Source organism: Arvicola amphibius, chromosome 3 (genome assembly GCF_903992535.2).
Source record: "Arvicola amphibius chromosome 3, mArvAmp1.2, whole genome shotgun sequence".
Lineage (NCBI taxonomy): Eukaryota > Metazoa > Chordata > Mammalia > Rodentia > Cricetidae > Arvicola > Arvicola amphibius.
The window spans coordinates 77,348,786-77,375,159 of record NC_052049.1 but is presented as its reverse complement, the minus strand read 5'-3'; the positions used below and the strand labels follow the sequence as shown (position 1 = coordinate 77,375,159).

The 26,374-nt window shown below is 42.1% G+C and overlaps 1 protein-coding gene across 1 annotated transcript in view; it reads right to left on the bottom strand.

The window, feature by feature from the left end:
- Positions 1 to 14,427: 14,427 nt before the first annotated feature.
- Mmp20 (matrix metallopeptidase 20) overlaps positions 14,428 to 26,374 on the bottom strand; it is a 36,718-nt gene continuing 24,771 nt past the window's right edge. Inside the window, exons 9-10 of the mRNA XM_038323884.1 lie at positions 15,728 to 15,831; positions 14,428 to 14,528 (exon numbers count right to left, since the gene is read on the bottom strand). Coding sequence (XP_038179812.1) covers positions 14,428 to 14,528; positions 15,728 to 15,831 — 205 coding nt within the window. The remainder of the gene's footprint in view (positions 14,529 to 15,727; positions 15,832 to 26,374) is intronic.

The following is a 26,374-nucleotide window of genomic DNA, read 5'->3' as shown; positions in this document are numbered from 1 at the left end:
CACCAAATCTCCAGGGAGAGCCATGTATAACTTCTGTCTGTATAATACATGAGTATTTAGAGGTGTGACCTGTATCAGTAACCATAATGCTGTGAAATGGTCACTGACCCTTGTTTTGGAGTAAAATCATGGATCTTTTCTTATCTCAAAGAATAAGACAACCACAGGGTGGGAGAAAATACTGCAAAAAGAAAATCTAACAAAAGGCTACTATCTAAATTATATAAAGAACTCTTAAAACCTAACAGCGAGAACATAACTGATTTTTGAAAATGTACCAAGGACCCAAACAGATAATTCACCAAAAGAGATACATAGATGCTACGTAAATATGAAAAGATGCTCCCCATTGCAGCTACCAGGGAAATGTGAGTTAAAATAAGAACAAGCCAATTAAAACCCATTAAAATGACTGAAATCCAGAACACGGGCAACACTAAGGCAAGACATGCTGGGAATACAAAGGGTCCAGCCAACTTAGGAATACAGTTTGGCACATCCAAAACTAAACCACCTCTTACCATATGATCCAGCAAGTGTACTCTTTTCTAGTCAAAGAGAAAATGAAAATCTATGCCCTTATAAAACTGCAAATACATGTTTATAGCACTTTTATCCATACTGTTCAAAACTTGGGAACACTCAAGATGTCTTTTTTCAGTGGAGGAATGGATGGGGAGACTGTGGTAAGCCACACAAAGGAAAATTATTCAGCACCAAAAATAAAAGATCTACCAACGCTGAAAAGACATGACTGAGCCTTAAATGAGTTCTACTAAGTGAAGGAAGCCAACAGAAAAGGTTCAATCTGTGATTTCAACAGGTGCCGTTCAATAAAAGGAGGCAGCAGGCAGATCAGTGCTTACAGGGATGGGGTGGGTAGGGTGACTGACGGGTGAAAGATTGAGCTCAGAGATTTTTTTTAAATTGATTTTTATTGAGCTCTACATTTTTTAAAATATTTATTTATTATGTATACAATATTTTGTCTGTGTGTATGCCTGAAGGCCAGAAGAGGGCGCCAGACCTCATTACAGATGGTTGTGAGCCACCATGTGGTTGCTGGGAATTGAACTCAGGACCTCTGGAAGAGCAGGCAATGCTCTTAACCACTGAGCCATCTCTCCAGCCCCTCTACATTTTTCTCTACTCCCCTCCCGGCCTCCCCAAGGTCCCCATGCTCCAAATTTACTCAGGAGATCTTGTCTTTTTCTACTTCTCATGTAGATTAGATCCATGTATGTCTCTCTTAGTGTCCTCATTGTTGTCTAGGTTTTCTGGGATTATGATTTGCTGCTGAAAAATTTCATGCCAAATTTAGTGATATTTCTCCAGAGAAGCACATTTCTCTAGCAAATGTGCTTCTCGGTCTCCTGAACATAGACTACAGCATCAAGCTGCTTAGTGAGATTGCCAAGGAGCAAGGTTTTAACAGAATATATTCGGAGATAGAGGAACTGCGTGCCAATGGACAGAGTCTGACCTGCAGAACTGTCCAATAGTCCAAATTCAGGTGTCTCCTGTGCCAGTGCACAGAGTGACTGCCCACAGTGCTCTGCAGTACTACAGCTAACACCAGGAAGAAAGCAGGCTTGCTGCAGTGTAGGGACTCCTGTAGTGCATGAGAAGTTCCACTTGCACCTCTTCTGGAGTAGACATTTACTGTGGTGTGTGTCTGTGTGTTCAAATCTCATCCTTCAGATCGAGTTGCCTCCCGGCCTCCCGGCAGTAGTTATTAAGTTCTTCTGAATGGCTTCAACGTTGCATTGGTAAGTTATACTAACTCTGTAGCTCCCACTTTCTAGGATAGTGAGAAGAACCTGCATATTTGACTCCAACAATGAAAACATCAAACCACTGCTGCTAACTTCTCCTAGTGCTTAGAACTCTTTGAGCAAGGCTTTCTGAAGTGGGACCTATGGAGACCCATTAGAACTGCAGTGTGGATTTGCACTGAACACCACTGCTAAACTTCAGGGAGCACGGTTATTCTGATATGTGTTTCAAACCATGGAATAAAGAACTGTTGTTTAAAAGGAAAGAAAGAATAAGTAAATAAACAAATCAGAATTTAGAGCAAAGAGAACAGAACGACAGCCTGGGAGCTGGTTAGTGCAGGACTGAAGATGAAAGAATCGGAGGAGGTCTGAGTTTAGTGAAGGGTGTCACTGTTACGACAAGGGACAGCCATTGCCAGGGAGAGAGAGTCCGCTGTGGCTAAGCCATTGGGATCAATACTGGATATTGAACTTGAGGGTTCAGTTGGGAAAACATGTCTAGAACTCATGAGAGTGACGTAGTGTGCAGTCACAGGCTGTAAGTGACTCACTGTTAAAGCAGGAAACTAGACGCATGTGCGCATGTGTGTGCATGTTGGACTGTATAGAATAGATACAATGCAAATTTTGCCATTTCAACCATAAATTTTTAAAGTTTTATTTTTATTTTATATGTATGAATGATTTGCCTGCTTGTGTGTCTGAACACTGTGTGTGAGGCCAGAAATAGGTGTTGGATCTCCTGGAACTGGAGTTACAGATGGTCGTGAGTCATTGTGTGGGAGCAGTGACCTGAACCTCGATCCACTGCAAGAGCAACTAGTGCTCTTAAACACGGAGCCATCTCTCTAGCTCAATTTTCACCTTTAAAACATGGCGTTATTTTTATGTAGTAATTGCGTCTACCATGTGGCAGGCCCTCGGGACTGAACTCAGGTGGTCAGGTTGCGTCTACCATGTGGCAGGCCCTCGGGACTGAACTCAGGTGGTCAGGTTGCGTCTACCATGTGGCAGGCCCTCGGGACTGAACTCAGGTGGTCAGGTTGCGTCTACCATGTGGCAGGCCCTCGGGACTGAACTCAGGTGGTCAGGTTGCGTCTACCATGTGGCAGGCCCTCGGGACTGAACTCAGGTGGTCAGGTTGCGTCTACCATGTGGCAGGCCCTCGGGACTGAACTCAGGTGGTCAGGTAAGCGTCATTACTCTCTGAGCCGTCTCACCTGCCCGTTTTTATCATTTCCGAATGTCCAGTTCAACGGCACTAACGCGTTACCATGTTCTCCAGCTTACAGGGGATTTGCTTCTAGAACTTTTCATCGCCTCAGATTGCTGTCTTCTCTCCTATTCTCTTAGTAATCTTCATTCTTCTTCCTCTCTCTACAATTCTGACTATTCCAGGAGCTCCATCTAAATCCCGCCATTATCACAACTACCCTTTGGTGTGTTTGCTTATGTCCCTTCCCTGACACTTTCAATATTTACTGATTTACTATTGTAGCCTGTACTAGTCCACAACTTTCTTTTCAATAGATAAATAATACTCTAGCATTTGGATATAACAAATTTTGTTTATCCATAAATTCCCAAGCAGACATTTGGGTAACTTGTGCATTGATCACTGGTATATCCCAACCAAGCACCAGGCCAAGCTCTGGGAATGCAGTCAAAGAGAAGGAGGGAACACACTGACAAGGGAGATCAAGATCACGAAGGAGAAATCTACAGAGACAGCTGAACGAAGCTCGTGGGAACTTGTGAGTTCTGGATGGACAGTTGAGGAGCCTCCACGGGTCTGAACTAGGCCCTCCATATGCGGGAGTCAGTTGAAAAGCCTGGGCTATCTGAGGGGGCCCTTGCAGTAGGACTAGGATCTATCCCTGGTGCAAGAGCTAACTGGTTAGAACCCATTCCCTATGTGGGGATGCCATACTCAGACTTTATGCAGAGGGGAGTGGCTAGGTCCTGCCCCGAATAATATGCCAAACAGTGTCGACTCTCCGTAGGAGCCTTACCTTACATGGGAGGAGTGGATGGGGAAATAGAGGGAAGGGGGAGGGGGGAGGGGAGAGGGGAGGAAGAACCTTGGTTGGAATGTAAAATGAATTAAAAAATAAAAACCTCTGGTTCCAATTACTTTGTGTATGCAATCAAGAATGACTTTTATGGGTCTTAACAGTAAGTTTACATTCTATTTGTTTTTGAGGAACTGCCAAACTCTTATTCTTTCACATCTTTGAATCTAGTGTGAAAATATGACAAATATAGAAGAAAAATAAAAGGTTGAAATGGCTGTGTCCCGTTAATCTTTACTGAAATTGCTAATGCTAATGTCCCTGCGACATCAGGAAGTAACTGCACAGTGTGATGTGTAATGAGAGTTAGCAGAGGGTCTGAAGCATGATTCATAAAAATGCAGAGACAGATAGTGGGTTCAACCTGAAGACCAGAAAAGAGAAGCAGCCAGCCACTGGCTCTTACCTCGACCTCAGTTGGAAAATGGCGATCCTGCCTTCAGGAAACCTCAAAATGTGGCTGAACCTGAGAGCTGTCTCCTCCTGTTTTATATTCCTCTTTAGTGCTGGGATTAAGGGTGTGCACTACTACCACCTGGCTTCTATGGTAATCTAGTGTGCCTACTGGGATTAAAGGTGTGTGCCGTTGCTGCCTGGTCTGTAAGACTGGCCACTGTGGTTGTCTTCAGGCTCTATTTATTAAAATACAAATGAAATGCCAGTACAGGAGTCTCTTGGCTATTCATTCTGAAAACAAGGAAAGTGCAATCCTTACTAGGAAGCTGTCTGGGTGCACAGCGTGGACAACAGAACACAGAGGAAATCAAGAAGAAAGACTGAAACCAGGTAAGCCAGATGTTAGGACAAGTGACACAAGCCAAGTTCTAAATGCCTAGAAAAGTCCCACATCAGAAGGCTCGAAAAAGGACAGAAAGGCAGAAGGATTCCTCTGGAGTCAGTGACTCTTCCATTGTGTTCGGGTGAGAGACACTGGGCTAAACTGCTATGCAGAAGCTCCTGGGTGTGAGCTGTTCTAACACCTTGCCTCTCAGGCAGCCAGCCCTGCTCCGAGGCTCATGCAGATGGTGAATTCCAGAATGGGAAACTGTAGGAGAAAGGATCAGGAGGGGGAAGTGAGAGGAAACTAAGGGAAAGGATGGTTTGCATGACCACAGCCCCAGCTCAGAATCCCTCTGCTGTGGAGCTTTCTCCAGAGGAAGAAGGCAGAACAAGGCTGCTGACCATTCTACTTCTCCTTCCCACCTGACCCTAACCTGCCGAGGATTCGGACCTTTCATAACCAAGCACAGCTCCACTCCAGGGGGGCAGAACAACCTTGGAGTGGCCATAACCCTTTTCCTGTCAGTTCAGGGTTTGCAGGTTGTCCTCCAGGAAGAAGGGGACTTCCCTTGTCCCAGCCCAAATTCTGAAGTGGGACACAACTTGGTATGTCTGTCCCCTTCCACATAGACTCAGAAGAAGTAGCCCCGTGGGACAGGATGGGTTTTACTGGAAAATTATGAACTGGAACATAAGTGATGGCCCCATATGGGAACCAATTTAAAAATTCACAATCAATGCTCGATTCTAGGTAAATGAACATTTCAATGATTAGATTTGTGTCCTGCTTTTTGCCTTGATATTCCTATTTCTGTTTGCACATGCCTTTAAATTCCAGCACTCAGGAGGCAGATCTCTATTTGGCTTATTTTACACACACACACACACACACACACACACACACACACACAGAGAGAGAGAGAGAGAGAGAGAGGGAGAGAGAGAGAGAGAGAGAGAGAATATATGTGTATGTGTGCTTATTTATTTGACTCAGGGGCTCATACATGCTTAAAAAGTATTCTACCAATGAGCTACATCCCTTGGACGAGCTAATTAAAAAAAACTTTAGAGTTTGGCTTTTTAACACATAAAAATCTTCAGATTTACTCTTGTGTCAAATTGTTTGGTTCAGTTAAATTCACTTATAAGTATTAAATCCCTTTTAGAGAAGAAGGCTTTGAAAGAGTAGAGCTAGGTGTGCAATAAGTCCCCCGCCTACCCTTGAATGTAATAGCTGGTGGGTTTTAGTTATTTCCAATGGATTACTGTTGTGGGAATTCCCCTCTGTATGCTGTGAATATATTTTATTACCATTGGCTAATAAAGAAGCTACTTTGGCCTATGGCAGGGCAGAATAAAGCCAGGCAGGAAATCTTAACAGATATATATATATATATATATATATATATATATATATATATATATATATATAGAGAGAGAGAGAGAGAGAGAGAGAGAGAGAGTAGACAGAGTCAAGGAGAAGCCACATAACTGCCACAGGAGAAAGACACCAGAACCTTACTGGCAGACCACAGCCTCATGGTGATACACAGGTTAATGTAAATGGGTTAATTTAAGTTGTAAGAGTTTTTAAATAAGAAGCCTGAGCTAAGATGTCAAGCAGTGTTGTAATTATATAGTTTCTGTGTTATTATTCAGGCCTGGGTGGCTGGAATGAATGTGCATTCTCCACCTACAAAATGGTGCCCACCTTTTGGGGAATGGATTCACATAAGATCTTAAAAAAGACTTAAGAAAAAAAGATGCCTTCTAGAACCACAAAACGGGAGCCAAGTGCAGCTTCTTGGTAGCCACATTTTTTTCCAGATAGGCTCTGTTTGCTGGCTGCAAGTGGAGGCATGGCTCCTTTAAGAGGTAGCTTCCTGGTTCATACTGGTGACATGAATGGCTCTGGCTCTTTGTGGGGGTCTAGCAATGGAGCACTTAAATGGGGTTTGTTAGCAGAGTGCTACAAGTTGCTTAATGGTAACATATACCCACTGCATTCCTGGAGCTGGGATGGTAAGCATGGCTCACAGAGACAGTAAACACATCTCTGCCATGTTGGAATGGGCAGAGCCAAGCAGCAAAGCTATAGTGTTGGTCCTAGCCATGTTTGCTTAGCATTAAAAAAAGGTGCTCCTGGTCCAGAAATGATTAAAAATATGCAATAAAGACAGATTCAGATAAAAAGACTTCTAAATGGGTCACAGTGTTGAATAAATGTACATGGGCTTAAGAGATAGAGAGAGAGAAGAAAGAGTACAGATAGTCATAGATTAAAGAAGTATAGATAATAAAAACTAAAAGTAATAGGGTAAAAAAAAGCCAGGTAAAAATAAAGATACACAAAGAGTCTGGATTATGCATATTATTGTGCTTTCTTTGAATTTTTTGACTGTGAATGAGCTAAGTACAGAGAGACATTTCGTTATAATGATAAACATATATTTTAATGGTATCTTGACTTTAAAATTTGAGTATAAGGTTATGTTACTTTGGAAAAGAGGTTCTACTTTTGTTTCCACAGAAGATGAGAACATGTGCATTTTTTCCAGGCTAATGTGGTTTAATGGAACAAGACCCCCGAAAGGTCTCTGTGAACCTAAAAATACTTCGCCCAACAAACAACAGGAAGCAGTTTGGAGAAAACTGTGCTCAAATTCCTAAAATGATTGTTTATAAATATTTGTTTTCATTTAAAAGGGGTTCATTATAAGTTGTTAAATGGTCACAGTTTATCTCTTTCTTAAAAAGGCTGGGGGAGATATGGTATAAAAATGAATACTTTGTATTGGTATGGATCTTAATCTATTGATATTAATTTAAGGTTGATTTGTTACACTGTGTATATGTATCTCTGCTCTTGTTTAAGGTATTGTATTTGTGCAGCTCATTTAAAAATGTAATGTCTCAAAAAAAACCCCAAATGTAATGTATAAATAAGAAATACAGATTAATAGATAGTCATCTATAATGTAGTTACGTTAGTTAGGCTTTCCAGATGTACAGAGATATATTTCAGATGGATAGGTATTCTTCAAACCTTTTAAAGACCTACAGAATATGGCATTTAAAAGGCTTCAAGAACTTAGACTTTTCTCTACAGTGAGTCAGAGAGGTTGATGGGCATTAAAGAAACTCATTTTGGATTTTGCCTTCAATGTGACAAGGCTAGCCATTCGAGTAAGAAATTGCTCTTGCCTGTACTACTTGATGATATGTTGTATAAACTTGAACATGCAGGATCCATATAAAAATGACTGCTGAGCTTTCCAAAAGATAGGATGGTCCTTTAGGGTTCCTGCTTCATGTAAGAGTCTGCCAGGCATTCTAGAGGACAAAGAAGAAAGTGACTGACAAACTGCCATGTTCAAGTTTTTCCTCGACTTCTTTGATTTGAAGAAGCTGCATTTGGTGGTAGGGCAAGAACACTCCCCTGTTTATTCCACGCCTTCAGGGGAGTCACAGAGCTGTCTTGTTCAAGTCATTCTGGTCAGAGGATTTTCCACGGGGCTTTGCACAGAGGGGTTCCCTCTGGTGGCTGTGAAAATGCCTGCTTCTTCTTTCCCGAGAAGCACGTTGCTGCCTGGACTTCCCCACCTTCATCTTCCACCCTCGTCCACACTGGCCTGAAGTGATGTCATGGATCTGTACACTAGCAAGGCTAATTGTGTAGGCACAGAATTTTTCTTTAGGGCTGGAGTTTGGTGACGATTCGGGAGAAGACAGACCCAAGTCCCTTGAGGGAGTGCCCCAGGCCTAACCCTCATTTGTGCTGTTAACCCAGCTCTGCCAGGATTCACGCTATCTGAAGGACTGCAGCCATGATCCAGTGTTCAGCATAGGAACTGTTTGGGCCACTAGATTTTGCTGTGTCCAACAACTGGCTGCCACACAAGGAGATGTAGTGTGAGCTTGGAGTTGGATTTTGATCTTACTTTTGCCACACAGACAGGTCTCACTTCTAAAACAGGTTAACAAGGAAGGGCTTGGATTTCTCTGTCTCAGGCTCCTGGATCCAGGCTGCCCTCCCCAATCAAGGAAAGCAACATTTAGTTGTCTCAAAGTTAAATTTACACATTCCAGCTTTTGTCTCACGGCTTTCTGTGAATTACAAGATGGTCACAGGCACAGTGGACAGGAAATTAGATGCCAATCCCATTTGTCCAAGCTGTAAATTTCTGTTCCACAATTCATAAATGTAATTTTCAAAATATAGGGGATTTATACTGTGGTGTAATTCATCACATGCTCGGTAGCACTTGGTGTGGGCCTGCAGTGAAGCTGTCCCATCATGGCAGGAACGCATGGGAGAGAAAACCGCTGGCACCATGAGCCAGGAAGCAGAGAGGGTGAGAGAGGGTCTTACAAACCGTAGCTAGAGAAGTGTCCATCTAAGGCTGGGCTATGCCTTGATCTAAAAAAGCACCTGATTGTGTCTCCCATACCTCTCTCAAGGGGGTCAGAGTCCACGCAGAGGAAAATGTGAATAACCCGCGCCCTGGCACTTCTAATATGCATTGTGGAAAGCTGGGAAGTTGCCTCAGAGACTCAGGGCACTCAGCCAAGGTATACCTTGGGGTTTCAGGTAAGGCTCATTTAAGAGACTGGGCATTTTAAGAGGAATTCCCAGCAGTGTGGTGACCTCAGCATGAGCAGAAGGAGGAAAAGAGGCAGAAAATCAGCGCCAAAGAATAAAGGCTGGAGTGTCAGAGTAAATAACTGAGGAGCATTGCCCAGGGAAAGGTTAGGGTATCAGGTACTGGGGTCAGATAGTTCTAGAAGAACCAGATGACTCACGGGCAAAGACGTTACCTGTGAACGGTGCCAACGCTGAGGGCAGAGCGGGAGCAGGCTCTTGGCCCCACTGTGCGTTCCTCACTGCTTAGCCTTGCCTTGCTCGTCGCCGGACCCCCACGCAGCCTCCCCATGCTTCTTCCCACACTGGGTCTTTCTGGGAGCTCCCTTTCTGTTCACCAGTAGCAGCAGTTTCCAGTGCAGAGCCGAGAGCCAAGGCCGGCACAGAGCAAAACACTGCTCTTCCTTTAGCGTCCTGTGAAGGCATCTGCCACACGCGTGCGTCTGTTCTGAGCATAAAGGAACTCCCATGATCTCAGGGGTTCTAAGAGTGTTGGACCTAGGTACCGCTGCCACCTGTCTCTTTGTGACTCTGATAGCTTAAGTTTACTTAGCTTGAAAATGGAAAAAGAGTAGCACTCATCTCACAGCCTGCTCAACAGTGTCTGCCACACAATGAATGCTCTATAAAAAGGATCATTTAATAAAACTCATTGACAATTATCACACGCTGTGGGTGGGAAGGTACAATAGTATAATTACAATCACTTTGAGAGTGGTTTAGTGGTACATATGAAAACTCAACCCATGCATAGATTATGACCCAAGAATTCCATTCTTAGGTATGTTCCCAGATAAATATTCTTTCAGATGCATAAGTGAATGTACAGCAAACTCATACATAGAAATGTGCCCAAAAGCTAAGCTCAGGCTAATGTTACTTATCACTGTATTAGTGCCTTGAGATATTCCAAGAATAGGCAAGTTGCTATTTCATATGAACATATGATGTTCCCTACTATGAACAAAGTGAGAGGAATTTCCATGGTCTGTGTTCTCTTGCGAATTTCTCATTGACTTCTGTTCTTCTGTCTTTTGACTTCTCCTTCAACTCTTGCCGAAACAATGGCATTGTACAAGAGAAGTTTAATTTATCCTCAAACACATTAGATGACAGATTGGATTAGAGGAAGGAATATATTGAGATCAGATTACAATGAAGACATGTGTACTTGAAAAGAAGGCTAATTTGTCCCTAAAAGTCATTTGCTATTTCAAACTAGAACTTATTTCCCACAAGGTTTCCAGTTCTGCTCCCGTTTCGATTCTGAGAGTCTACATAATGAGAACAGAGCTGGGATTATGCAATTTGGGGGACAAAAAGATCCGTTGATCTGATCACAGTATCAAGTCACATTGAATGTTTAGTCATGCTAAAGATGAGCTTGGCAGGTGTGAAACAGTCCGAAGGTGCTGAATCTTCCTTTGCTCAGGCCTGTTGGGGGAAGTGCAGAGTATCCTTTCCCTTAGACTCTCCCCGTTCTTGGACTGGTGCTTAGAAACTACGCCTCACTGGGCATTTTAGCTGTGAATATTCACACATACCCTTTCATGCCATTATAGAAAATGATAGAAACAGAAATAAGGGCAAAACATGAACGTATCTAAATGAAAACACCCTGGAGACCATCTGAGAGTTCATAAACACATATTCAGAATTCTAAATAAAACCCTGAATATTTGGTTTGGCATCCACTTTGTGACATACAGGGCCACACTGTCCCCGATGCTTCCCCCACTAACTCAGGACTGCCATTTTAGATGAGGTTAAGTGGAAGATCACCTGCACCAACCAAAGAACATTTCAAGGGAGCCACTAGGGAAGCACCCCCAGGAGAATCTACGCATCTGTCCTTTCTGGCACTTTGAGGGCTTTGACAGTCTTCATGGAGGTCACCAGAGACAGGATGTTTGTTACTGGATGGCAGTTTTTCACTTAATTTCCCTGGGTTTTCAGAGCTTGGATCCTGATTCCATGGATACCATCTAGGAAGGTACAGGTTCCTCCTTGAAAAGGTGAGCTCTATGGATGCTCGCATATAGTGTAGTTGTATGTATGTACTTAAAATATAGAATGCAACGAAGATGATGTGTAGGTAGCAGAAGGGTATAATTTCAGAGGATAAAGAAACATATACTCAATATAGAGGCAACTGTTTCTCACTGTATTTTATCCCTGTCTGGCAAGTCTGTGGGTAAGAAGCCCTCAGATATGGGAATATCACTGTCTGTGTTGTAAGTTATTTCTTCATACGTCTCGCCTCTAATAGGGTAAGGGCCATAAGTAATGACACAAAGACTGTCTCATGCTTCAGAGCCTGCCTCTTCCCAGAGTGTACATGAGTTACAGCTGAGAGCCAGGACGCCTCAGATCCAACAAAGGAACAGTGACAGTTTGATAGAAATTTTTAGGAGTTGGCCACAGCCAGTATATTTTCTAGTTTTTGATTTAATCTGAAATTTAAAGAAGAAAAATTCCAGGTTACCAATTATCAATTCATGTGCTGCTGTTACATGTCACTAGATCTTGTGAGATCTCCAGGGAAATCCAAATTCTCCACAGTATCTCAGAACAGAATTAGCTAATCATCTTATGAATGACAACTAGTAAACCTTTCAGAATACGAGGAACTGCTCTCAGAACTTTGTATAATCTGAGTCATATTTTAAGTCCCTAAATTGTCCCCAGGCAGTCAAGAGCTATTCTTACTTATCTTGCAAAGGAGGAAATCAAGAAGAGATCAGAGAACTTGAACAACATCACACAGCAGAGAACAAGTCCTTGATTTTTGAATGCAGCCAGCCTGTCCCCAGAGCACATGCGTCTTTGCTTCCAGGAACATCCCTGTACAAAGGGCAGCATCTGCAGGCTTCCTTCTCCTGGGTACTGCTGTGCAGAAGGAAAGTGTCGATCTGCTGCTCAGCACCAGCTCTCTTCAGTGCCACGTTTCTTTGCTCTGTGCTTCTCACCACAGCTCCCAAGTTGCAGGAATTACATGGATCACTGCATTGCTTTGATCTCCTTGCTTATTTGTGTTTTTATAATATACCAACTTTATCAAGACAGAAATTATAAACACATAATTCACTCATTTAAAATGTACAATTTAGAAACTTTCCCATCATCACAGAGTTGTACAACTATCACCACCATCAGTTCTAGAACATTCCCAGACACACCTGTCCCCTGCTGCTTGGCATCCTGCTGCCGGACAAGGACTCACATATTTTTGTCTCTATGTATTTTTCTATCATCAACATTTCATATAAATATAATCATACAATATGTGATCTTTTGTGTCTACCGTCTTACTTAGCATGATGTTTTCAAACTTCATACATATTACAGCATGTCTCAGCACTTCATTCCTTTTATGGTTTTCTAAACATTCCATTGTCTGAATCTACCACATTTTATTCATACCTGCATCATGTAATGGGCATATTTCGACTTTAGACTATTGTGAATAATGCTGCCATGAACATCTGTGTACAAGATTTTGTGTCTTAATTTCTCATAGGTATATACACAGTTGTGAAATTGCTGGGCTTCTGTTTAACACTGTGAGGACCTGACACACTACTTTGCTGTTTGCTTGTTTTTTAAACAATTTATTTTATTTTTATTTATATGTATGTGTGTCAATATGCACAATATGTTCACGTACCCAAGGAGGCCACAGAGAGGATCAGAGCCTTGAAAGTAGAGCTAACAGATGGTAGTACGTTGTCCAGATGGGTTCTGGAGGTTGAACTCAGATCCCCTGCAAGAACAGCAAGCATTCTTAACCTCTGAGCCATCCCTCTGGCCTCCAGTTTTTTGCTTATTGATAGTAAGATGTTTGCAATAAAAATGAAATAGTTCTGCTTCTTAATAGGAGCACCTTGGACTTAGTAAAGATACCAGATGTTGTCTTCAATAGTCAACATCTGGCTGGCTATGCACTATACTTTCAGTAATAGAAACCTAATGGAATGCTTGCCGTATCTGTCATTAAATCTTTTAATGAATACATAAAGCAAGTTTAATAAATGATGCTAACAACAGCTTATAGCTGTTATAACTGTAGCTCTTCTAAACAACCTATAAAATAAAATATCACTCAGTTTCAGAACTCCTAAAATGTAGATTTTCTCTAGACAAGTTCTAGAATTCTAGAGGCTAAAGTTTTAAAAACTGTAAGACTGATAATCATAATTATGTCTGTATTGTGAGCTGGGTAGAGCTGAGAAGAAAAGGTTTAGTGTGGATGGATAAAAAAGATAATAAAAACAAAACAAAACAAACAAACCCATTAACTAGAAGGACAGAAACTTCCCTATGTAGAAAACTATTCAGAAGAAACAGGTGGATGAAAGATGTCTCCCCTGGGGGGCGGAGGCGCTACCAGGAAGAGGGAAATTGGTCAGATTGCACGGTTTCCCTGGCTCTGTGTGCTTGTGATACTGTTTACATTTTCTACAGGTACACAGGATTTGTTGCCAAATACAGCATGATAAGAGCAAGTAAATGTTAACAGAAAAGAGAAATGAGGAACTGTTCTAATACAATATTTTTTATTGGGTTTTGTTAAAAAGGTTCCCTGTGGCAGAGTGTCCAGCTGGTGGTAAACATGAAAATTAATTTGAATGTTTGTGTACCAACCCCACTCCAGAGACCTGTGAGGGGACCAGAGGAAACCCAAACCAAGAAACAGACCTGGTGCTGCCTTTTGTTAGTGACATCTTCAACATGTAAATAGGCACATTTATACTCATCATAGATGTCCCCTTTTAAAGGATAATTATAATTTGTGTGGTAATGACCTTTCATAATGAAAGATATGTGTGAGTGTGTGTGTATGCAGTCTTTTTCCTATAAATAGAAACCAAACCGATCAATTTGCTTTAACACAGTAGGTTAAAAAAAAGAATGTTTAACCAAAGGGTGTATTATTTGATTCTGAGTAAAGGTGGCTTAATTTCTCACTAGGATTTAAATTGGAAATGAATAATTAGGAAAAGCAATAGAATTGTTATTGTTTTCAAGGAACTTTAAATCACCCTCAGGGCTGAAGGCCGGGCAAGAGTGTCCGGGCTCTCTGCTTAGTCCATAATGTCCGTCATCAGTTGCTCACAGTGATCTCCGTCCCTGTGAGGAGACTAACCCTGCTGATTTAGCAACCAATCCAGGAGCTGGATTTTACCACACTAACCACGTCTTCCTTCTCCGTGTCATACTTGTACGTTTTGGGTCCTGAAAAGAAGTAAATGTAGCCTAGAAGAGACAAGGTTGAGATCATGGTTACTGGAGATGGCTTGTGAATCTCTGGGTGGAGGATTACAACTGTGGCTCTGAGGGGGTCCCAGTGGGGAGCTGGGCTCCGTCAGATGGCAGCTCCAGCAACCTGACACCCCAACCTCTCAGTTCATTCCTCATTCCGTCCTGTGCCCCAACAGGGTAAGGGCTTCACTCAGGTCATGAGATAAATCACCTTCATCATGTTTTATGATTTTGCTTAGTCATTTTGCCTTTTTGTAGCCTGTCAAACATCTAACTGGCCTTCAGGACCAGCAAATGGCTCATCATGATATAGCAAACTGCCACATTTGTCCCCTCTGTCTTAGATCACTTCTGAACGTCATTGTGAAGTCTAGTAACACCAGTCAATACTACAGCACAGACTGTCTTGTCTCCCAGTAATTCCATCTGCGTTACATGCATAGGCATTTCCCAAGGAGGCTCAACATTCCATGAGAATAAAGACCACATTTGCAATCTCCTTACAATTTCTGAACATTGTCTGTTTCTGTGCTACACACTCAGGAAGAACATGATTGAAAGGAAGTAACTAGACTGATTTGATTTGTATATAATAGTTCATCTGACTTCCTTAGCTATGTGTGAGATTTCAGGAGTTGGGTGGTGGAAAGGTAAACTATCAGGAAGGCAGAGACTCCAACTATGGAAGCAACACTGTGGTGCTGTTTGCTTTGGAGAAAGAGTCTCACTATGTAGCTCAGGCTGACCTCAAACTCTTCATCTACCTGCTTCAGCCTCCCAAATGCTGGGATTACAGGCCAGAGGTGCACTTCTTGTGTGTTCATATGAGAAAGGCTCTCACACATCCCAGGCCATCCTTAGATTTGCTATGTAGCTGAAGACTTGGAACTTCCCTTCCACAAGTGCTGGGATTACAAACCACAAGCCTAGTTTATGTCAGCTGGAAATTGAACCCAGGGCTGGCACAGGGTCGGGGCAGGGTCAGCTACATTTCCCAACTTAACACTACACTTAGAGGATTTTTTTAAAAATCCCCCTCTTGGTATGTAATTTGCTTATTTAAATTCATGAAATGACTTAGGACCCGAATAAGAACCAGTGACTCCCATTGGAATCTATTTTCTATAAATTAAAGCAGAGCCCAGATTTCTTGTTGCAGCTTCCCAGGGAACATTTGCTGTGGGGACACTTACCGTTTAACTCCACAGCAGCATCTACTTGGCCGCTCACTCCTGAAAACTCCTCTTCGGTGTTCTTTGGATAGTCTTTTTCCATTTTCTTTTTTCTTTCATCATAGCTGGAGGAGATATTATTTCATAAATAAGTACTCTTGGTTATAGGTGACATTAAGGTGGCCAGGAACATTATTAGCCAGCTCTGATTTTGAATGTGTTTGAGATCTTTCTCTGTCTCTTTTGGATGAACAAATGAATGTATGAATGATCAGAACCAAGGAAATATGTAACAACTGAGCCCCCAAGTCTTAAAAAGATGGCTTCTGTTGAGTTTGTTCTTTGAGAATTTCAAATATGCACATTTTCCATCTGGATCCTGGAGCCTGCACTTGGCTCAGCCCTTCCCATGCTTCCACCTTACCCCACCCTGCAGAACCAGTGGCCACTGATTCTGAGGGACAGGCAGACATTGTATTTAGTTGTATACCCACTGAAGAGCCCACCCGGCTCTAAGACAGTTCCACACGATTACCACACATGTGACTCTCTTCTCTTTCACATCAGGTCACTTGAGTCTCACTGCTCTTTCCCAGAAAGAGAGTAGGATTCTAGTTCTGAAACCGTTAGCAGGCCTCTCTGAGCCCTAAGCTGTAAAAGGCCATGGCCGTGAGTCAGCCACACTGGATGAGCTCAGCACAGGTGAGGACGGCTGCTCCGTGAGACTCCATTTCAAGCAGGAGAAAATCCCTTCCTTACGAGCACAGAGTCCCAGCTGGGGCATTCCCATGTGCATACCTCACCAGATAAACTTTTTCCTTGGGCTACCGGGTAGTTTCCTATTATGCCTACCATCCCCTGAAATGTACCTCTGCCTCCATGGGACAGGGGAAAACAGCTGCCAAGATCTGAGGAGAAACTGAGCCTTCACAAGGAAGTGTTCAGGCTGCTGGGACTGAGCTGTGCTGCTCTCTAGAGTGCTAGCGCAGGGGGAGAGGCCAACGCTCCCAGCGTATCAGCAGAGTATGAAGTACTAGGATGCCACTGAGACCTCTGATGTAGACGTAGGGGAAGGCTCTGCATTACTGACACAGAGTAATGAAGAACGTGATCATCAAGTGACTGGTTGCTGTCGATTTCCATCATTGTTCACAAAGAAGGAAGCCATCACTTAGAAAGGCGGAAAGAGTATAAGGTGGGAATAGAAGATGCCTCCGGCCAACCACCTTCCCCATGCTGACATGCTTCCCCTTTAGGGCATGGTGATGCTCTTACTTTGTTGTGAAAATGTGGTGATGGTTTTGCCCTTTGTGGACAGATGTTTGGGGATTCCAGTGACAGAGCAGAGAGCATCGTGCCTATAGGTAGATGGCTTTGGGTTTGGCTTTTTGACCTTATTTATACAAGGTGTAACTGAGAGAATACGAGACTATGCTTGGAACTGTAAGCCCTCGCTGGAAAAGAGTGACCATGAGGATAAGACAGCTCACATGCACAAACTCAGTCCCCTCTGCCACTCTCCCTTCCTCAGATGGGAGCCACGACAAGTTCTAGCCGCAGTCACTGTGGTTTATTTTGATCCCAAGAACTATTGACTCTGACTTCTTCCACAAGGTCTAGCAGACTCTGTAATTTGATCTGGGATCCTACACCTTTAATGAATTTAAGTCTTAATTTCTCTTTCTTTTGTCTTTCCTTTTTTTTGTTTCATGTTCAGTTTTCAATCTTTAAACCTATGTCAGCAGATCACATTTTGTACTAGGCAAGGGTCAAGCGGGGTGGACAGAGGGTGGGAGGTGGTGGAGTTGCTCCCGAGAGCCAAGTCAGGGACTTTGATGACAGGATTACAGAAGAACTTAGGTGCAGCACAAGACACACGGGCTTTCTGACTCAGTAAATTATGGTGAGATAAACTGAAGAACGAGTATATCTGGGCTCAAAGGATATGTGATGCAGCTTTTGACACACCACTTCCTAGCTGTGTTATCCTAACATTTACCTTTACATTTTATTTATTTTTAATGTGTGTGCATGCGCATGTGCGTGTGTGTGTGTGTGTGTGTGTGTGTGTGTATGTGCGTGGGTGTGTGCGTGTGCATGGGTGTGTGCGTACATGTGTGTGTGTGTATGCATGTGTGTGTGTGTGTGTGTGTAGATTAGAGGCCACCTTGAGGGGCTCTGTTTTCTCCATCTACCATGTAGGTCTCTGTGAGTGAATGCGGGTCGTCAGGCACATGCCTTAACTGCTCTGCCATTTTGCTGACCACTAGTTGTGATAGGTTGAAACTCTCATTTAAACTATAATAGATATGCAAGTTTTTAAACTGTAAACAAAGGCAAGAGCACGTTCTTCTCAAGACTGTTGAGAAAGCACATGGGAGAGATAGAAGGAGGAAAACCGGAGATAGTCTACAGTTCCTGCCATATGATAAGCCAACAAAATGACTATTAGCTAAATTTGAATATTTATAGTAAACATTTTTATTGATAATCTGCTATGTGCTATGATATGTTAAAATTACCACTATATTTTCTCATGTTTAAAGTCTTGTCTATGAAACCTGGATACCAAATTATAAATAATTCTCTGCAAGTATGATTATTTCAATCATGAACATTTGCCCCATCATTTAATGTGGATCAAAGGGCATAGCCATGAATCGTTGCCAATGACTTAGTGATATCACAGTGCAGAGATATCAAATGTGTATTCTCAGATGGACCTTCATCTCCACATTTGTAACTGAAGACTAATGTTGGCAAAGAGCCAGAACATAACACTGTACTTACAACATAGGCTTGTGGAGCACTTCTGTTGGTGTGGCTTTGTTCTTCTGAGACAGGACTCCCCAGGCTCACCTTGAACTGGTCACATGGCAGAACTCCTGAACTTCCTGCCTCCACCTCCCCAGTACTGAGGCCTGTGTCACGACATTCCACTATTTCTGGTTTGTGTACAGCCAGTTTCTTTATACTTTAATATAGTCTCCCAAGAGCCACAGGTACCACATAATATACAATTGAAGGATTTTATCATATTTTATCTACCAGTTCAGCACTTGAAGGTAATTTGGGTTGTTTTTTCACTTGATTATTACGAGATGTTGCCATGACTACTTGTTATAGATCCTATTTCTTTTAGGAATGTGCATGTGAGTACATGTTGGGTCTGATGTAGTTCTATTGACGTTTCTCTGGTACGGCCGACAGTCTTCCATTGCAGCCCCACTAGCTCCCCGTCCTATCAGCAACTGTAAGAAGGTCCTGTCTTACTGCATTCCCACAATACTTGATAGGATCTGGCTTTTAGATTAGAGTTTCTAGTATGTATGAAGTGACATCTTGTGCTTTGGTTCACCTTTATCCAATGATGGGTGCAAGCCATCTGTCCATGTGTTATTCGGACAATTGAACATATTTTTTTGAGAAATGTCTAGTTAGGCTCCCTTGTCATGTTTTAACTGGATTGTGTGCCTTTCTAGTAATTGAACTAAATGACACAAGTCACTACCAGACCCATGGACTTACATTTACTCTCCCTATGTTTTATCATACTTTCTTTTAGTGTCCTTTGAGCAGAAAGCTTAATTTAATGAGGTCCAGTTTGTCTGTTTTTCAGTGTGTGTGTGTGTGTGTGTGTGTGTGTGTGTGTGTGTGTGTGTGTGTGTGTGTATCTAAGCAGCCAACGTCAAATCCAAAGTAACGGAGCTTCTATTTTTCTCTAAAAGTTTTTCTCATTTTAGCATTTATATGTAAGGTATTTAACCACCTATGACTTAATTTTATTCATGCTGCGAAGAGTCCATTCCCATGCTTCTGCGTGTGGTTCTTTACTTGTACCAAAGAATTCGTTGAGAAGTATTGCCACCCAACTGAATGTCCTTAGCAGCTTGTGAGCCAACTTACCATAGCCATATGGTCAAATTCTAGACTCCAAATTTTATCCCGTCGATGTGTATGTCTGTCCTTATGACTCACACTTCTCTGACTGAGGCTCCTTTGTGGTGGGTTTTGAAATCAGCAAGAATGGACTGTATGCAAATTCTTCTCGTTCCTCTTCTTCATCCACTGGCTTAGCTATTCGGGGGCCTCTGGATTTCCCCGTGAAGTTCAGCTTGTCACTTTCTACAAAGAAGCAAGCGACACTCTGATACTGTGCTCAAGCTGAAGATCACGAGGGCTTGCGGCTCACAGGCAGGAACACTTTTCCATTCGGAGCTTGTGTGTGATTGCTTTCACGGATAGCTCAGCATTTAGATTGCATGAATTTGAATATCTCCTTAGTTTATTTTTAAAAAATATTTTGTGTCTTCGATGCTATATTATGTAGTTGTTTTATGTGCTCTTCATCCTCGCAAACTTGTTGAATGCATTTGTTAGTTCTAATAGTTTTGTTCTGAGTCTTAATTATGTTTTTCTATTAAAAGATAGTACCCTGCACAGAGAGAAATAGTTTGACTTTCTCCTCTGGCTTTCATTTCACTTGCTCTTGCTTCATTGCCCTGCTTGGCACTTCCTGAAAACACTGAAGGAGCGGGAAAGTGGGGATTTCGTTTTGCCCTCGATCTTACTGGGGACAGACATCAGTCGTCATTGCTGAGTTTCATTCTAGCTGTGAGGAAGTTTCTCTCTCTTCTGTTTCTATTACTGTCATGCTTCCTTTTCATCATAAAATGATGCTTGATTTCACCAAGCACCCTTTCTGCATCTAGTGAGACAATCACATGCTTTTTTGTATACTAAGCCACATAATACATGATGCTATTTGATTTCTGGATATTAACATATTCTTACATTCCTATAAAAATTCCTTCTTTATCTTTGTGTGTAATTATTTTTGAACACTTTCTGGGTTTTTAGGCAGTCTTTTTGGAGCACCTTTGGATTCATATATGCAAATAAATTATTTCTTTATTTCGTCATGACACCTTTGCCCAGTTTCTGTGTCAAGACTTGATGGCTTATACAGCCAGCTGGTGTGGTGCTCTCTTCTATGTTTTGGAGAAGCTTGTGAAAATTTGGTATTAATTAATTATTTTTCTTTAGATATTTTAGAGAAAATCACTGGTGAATAAACCCTTCCAGAGAATTTCTAATGTTAGGAAATTATTTTTCAGTATTATTTCAGTTTTAAATATCTAGGGTAAATTTTTATTAGGATTTGTAACTATTTTAAAAATTTATTTAATTTTAATCAAGCATTTTGTGTGCATGTGTATGCGTTTGCATGCATGTGTGTGCATGCAGGTATGTGCATTCTAGGTACCAAAGAACATTTTTAAGGAACAGTTGATCACCACAAAAACTGTCAGCTATTTTTATAAAGTTAAAGAAACTTGGTCAAGCACAGGCATGTGGCAAAATGTCCAGATTCACACGATATATGTAGATCTTCTGTGACAGCAAGCACCAGGCCTGGCTAGTGACCTCTTAACACACAGAGGCAAGTGTGAGCAAAGTGAACAGGGTGTAGGTGGTAAGCAGAACAGGAGATTCAAAATTATCAGTAATTCAAAAATATGGACTGTTTTGCTATAGTTGCTTTCAACTAAACACTTTCTTACTTAATAATACACTGGTTGGGCATGGTGGCACATGCTTGTAGTCCTAGCAGTCATGAGGCTGAGGCAGAAGGATTGCTGAATGTTTGAGGCTAATGTGATCTGCATAGAGAGAGATACTGTCTAAAAAACACGACCTCCTATAAACAAAAATCAAAATACCATGTCCACAAACCACGTATCAGAAACTAAAGCTACAAAAACATTGAAATCAATAAGTATAAAAATGACAGCTGCGTATTAACAGAACAATTGTAAGGACAAAAGCCATTTACTCCCAAAGTAGGAACAAATTATAGGGTTCAAGATTCACTCCATCAGTTGGATATGAGTATTTGTGTCTGTAATCATAACACTGCCTCTGTAGTAAAAAGCAATGGTTGATAGCATGAAAGGAGAGAGTGGATTGTAACTTTTCTGTATTCAGTAGGGAGGGAAAAAAAGCAGAAGACAGGACACCCAAATGGGGACTGTCTGATGTCTCCAGAGGACGGCACACCCGAATGGGGACTGTCTGATAACTCCAATCATAGAATGTCTTCTCTGGTGTTTCCCCTAAAGTGTGAGGGTTGAACCCCAGGCCTCACATGACAGGCAAATGGTCTCCCACTGAGCTACACCCCAGCTCAAAACGTCATTTCATATAGGAAATTATTTGGTATGCTTGAGTCACAAGGCAAGTTTGAGTCAATATCCAATGATTGAAAAGTTACAAAGTCTCCTCTTAGATAAGATCAGACAAAATTCTCTATGTTTAGAGATATGCTCAAATAACTTTCAAATAGCCATAATAATGAAATTTTTTAAATAAATGAAGCAAATTTCCTTTGACGATCCACGGGGCACAATACTGGCATCTGGCAGGACCTGTTCCCAACAGACTGAACTCAACAGTAAGCTAGCTGTCCCTGGTTGAATAACACATGAGAAGTCAAAACTAAAAATGAAACAAAAGTTTATATAACTTTTTAGTTAGACTAACAGTTGACAGATATTGTGGTAGTCTTTTGCTGGCTTTCACAGACATGGCATGCATGTGGTATACAGACACACAAGCAGGCAAAACAACCACATATAAAAAACATAAATAAATAAATATTTAAAAAAAGAGAGAAAGAGGGAAGTGGCTTGGAATGATGGGCAACACCTGCAGTATCTGGCTCAGCCGCGAAAGCACTTGCCCCCCATTGGCACGCTGAGCTCTGTCGGCAGGACCCTTATGTGAGAAGGAGAAAACTTCTCCTGCAAGCTGTCCTCTGATTTGAACAAGCTAGCAATGGCATGCAAGCCTCCTGCCAACAATTAAATAGATGAAAAACAAACAAACAAATAAATCTGTCGCTGGTAGACACCATGTAATTAGATCTTATTTATTTTTAAATCTAATCTGATAATCACTGCCACGCTATGTATTATTGATGACATTGAAGAAGTTAGATTTATGCCTGCTCTCTCGTCTTCCACTTTTCTACACATCACACACCCCCTCCTTGCTGTTTGCTTTGTATTAGCAAAAATTTTCTAAAGTAGCATTTTAACTTATTATTTTCTTATGCTATTTCATTAGTGGTTACTCCTGGGTTTGCCATGTATATCTTTTTGCCATTGAGTTTCTGAGGTGTTTTTATTTTTTCTATTTATTTATTTTTTGACAGAGTTTCATGTGGGCCAGGCCGGGCTCAAATTTACTACGCAGCTGTGGGTGACCTTACACATTGGTCCTCTTGCCTCTACTTTCCAAGAGCTGGGACTGCAGGCACACTGCATGATACCTAATTCCATGTGTGTGTTCATTTCAAAAGCTCAGCTTCTGAGGCTGCGGAGGTGGCTCACTTGGCAAAAGGCTTGCCTTGCAAGCCTGGGCATTCAAGTTCACTGCACAGCACTCATCAAAACAGCTGGGCATGGTGGCACGTGCTAATTATCCCAGTGCTGGGAAGGTAGAGACAGAACATCCCTGGGCTCACTGGCCAGCAAACCTGGCCGACTTAGCAAGTCCCAGGCCAGTAAGACTTAAGAGAATAAAAAGGTAGCTAGTAAGAACAACACCCCAGGCTGTCCTCTGGTGTCACCATGCACACTGTGTACCTGTGCTGGAGCAAACACACACACATGTATACATATGTACTCAAGGCTCAAAGTATCTTAACTCCAGTAAGACAGATTTACCCTAAATTGCTCTATTTTCTTCCCGTGATTTTGCAACACATATTGCAGGCTGTAACTAATTTCTATAACCACAATTTTGTATAATTGCATATTTTGCAATGATGCTCAGGGATAAGAATATAAGTATTTATCTGTATTTTTTTGTTACACTAGCCTTCCTGTTCCATGGACACTCTGTGTGTGTGTGTTATCATTTGGTGTCAGTTCCATTGCTCAAAACAGCTTTCTTCCACAAAGCAGTGATAATTCTACGTGTGCCAGCATGTGTATATGTTAATTAAATTGATTTCCAAGTCAGTTAAGAGAAGACAGAAGAAGCAGCACATTTATGTTATTCTGTTCATTCATAATTGCATTTTCTGTGCTTGTGTGAGTGTGTGTGTATTATTTAGGATTGCTTGCCTTCAGCATAAATAACTTCAATTATTTCTTGTAAGGCCAAGTCACAAATTCTCTCAGACTTTGTTTCCTTGAGAATATTCTGTTTCTTTGTATGGATCTATTTTCCATCCCAAATCTCTTTTAAAGAGGCTCTCACTAAGCAGCTCTGGCTGACCTTGAACTCACAGAGATCCTTCTGCCTTTGCCTCCACAGGCTTGGCCTAAAGGCACGCGCCAGCTTGCCCAGCCTCTCTTTGTGTTTAAATGATAGCTTTGAGGCATGAGCACCTTTGGTTGGAGGTTATTTCTTTGAACACTTTAAATAGGCTTTCTGTGGTTTGTGGTCTCGCTCCTTTGACTTCCAGGCATTCACAGTGCTGATAGGGTGATATTTCTATGTCACAAAACACATCCAGATAACCTCTTATTTAAGGTATTTGACAATGCCCCCACCCTTCTACAGAGTTGACATGTCCAGATAACCTCTTATTTAAGGTATTTGACTAAGCCCCACCCTTCTACAGAGTTGACATGGATCATTGTGGAAAGTCATGGCTCCTCCCCGACTGTTCTCCCCGGTTGTCTTGGATGGCGTCCCTCCTACAGTGTGGAATGAGTCACCTGTGGTTCCCCCTCACAGCCTATTCTTGTCTCAGTGCCTTACATCAGCTGCTCTCTGCCTGGAAGCCACTGGCTCCCCCACTCCTGCCTGGGAAACTCCCATGCAGCTCTCACAGAGGGTGTGGCCATGACTTCCTCCAGGGACTCATTCCTGATACCTTTGCTAGACCACCTGCTTCCTTTTTGATCTGGCTCTCTGAAAGCCACGCCGGTTCCCATGAGAGTGCTTTTGCACTTGAACATCTGTTAATTATTTATCTAATTATCTGTAGGATAATTTATGAGCACATATCAGGTGACAGGCATCACGCTTTTTTTTTTAATCTTTCAATTCAGTAACTCTGAAGTAAGTATGGTTTCTGGCTCTGTTCTGTAAATGAATAGATGGAAAGCTAGCCTGATCATTGCTGGTCAGCTTGATGTAAACACCAGGGTTCCCTGTTCCTGCTCACACCTTGGGTTTGCTACCCTGCGGGTTAAACTCAGGACCTCAGCTTTGCTGTGAGAGTGTTGCCGATTGAGATTAGGGCCTCACACTTGCTAGGGGAGGGCAGGGCATTGCTAGAAGTCAAGGCTCAACTTTGGCTCGGTAGTGTGTTACTGCTGAGTTATGTCCTCAGTCCTGTTGCACACGCTTAGCTGGAAACGGTGCCTTCTTTGGAGTATCAAGATTACGGTAGTGAGTCTAGGACATACTCATACCTCATAACTAGGCTTAATGAAGCAAGGTTGTAATGAGTTGTTTTAAGACATTCATAAGCAACTAATTTTACTTAACTGGTCTCACTTTCCCCACTTACTATTTATTTCTCTATGGTAACTAAACATAAAATCTTTAAATGAAAATATCTTCCAGGATTAGAGGGGCATCCAGAAAGGAGATGTGGGAAATGTGTTTTTTACGACAGCGAGACACCAGCCTACCATATTGCCAGCCTGTGTCCTCACTGCCAGTGTGAAGGGAAAGGGGGTGGGATCTGTGGATGTACAAATCACCCTACATAAACTGAGAAATCATTGATCATAACAAAGAATTATGGAGACAAGGGCACTCGCACCCCATGAGGACCCTAGACACCGCCATCCTGTTGCCATTGGTGGATAAAGAAGACTGAAGGGAGAAGTCAGCCCTCAATAACAGAAGAAAGAGAAACATCTGGCTGGCCTGCACGGGCTGTTAGAAAGTGGAAGGGAAGGAGTAAAGGTAGCATGGCATGTGAGAAACAGCCCTGCATAGCCAAGCTTACTAAGTTATTAATTTAATATGTTCTATTATTCGCACACACATTCTTGAGATGTGATCTGGTGGTGTCAGGGTGCCAACTTAGTCAAGTGCTCTTTGAGATTTCCCCTGAACTCTGTGTGTGCCACTTCCTGTAAGTTCCTGCTGTGTGATAAGCCAAGGCCTGAACTGAGCTGCCCCACTAATCCTCAGACTCCTATGGTGGAAATTCTTCAACCATTTTCTTGTGCACTTCATTCACTAAATCAGACCCAAATCCTGAGAGCTCATGGAGTCTTTTCCCCGCTAAGAGGCTTAATTTAATTTTAATTTTGTTTATATCACAGCTTGCTTTAGTTTTAGTGTGGCCCCATGCTTGGCCTGAAACTTCATTTGTTTGTTTTCCCTTCTTTTTCAAAGTTTTCTTCTTACAAGAAGTATTGAATATGCTCCTACCTACAAGCCATCTCAAATCCTGAGGCAACCACAGGAATGGAAGCCACGTGTTTAGAATATGGATAGTTCAGTGTGCAAAGTCACTTCCTGCTGAGCCTGGTAACCTGAGCCCAGTCCCCAGGACCCCATGGCAGAAGGAAAGAACTGACCTCCACATGTGCATGGTGGCATGTGCCCTACCCCCTGTAGAAAATAAATAAAAATGTAACAAAATAAAACATATGGGGACAGAATATCTGAAGATACTTGGGTCCTGGT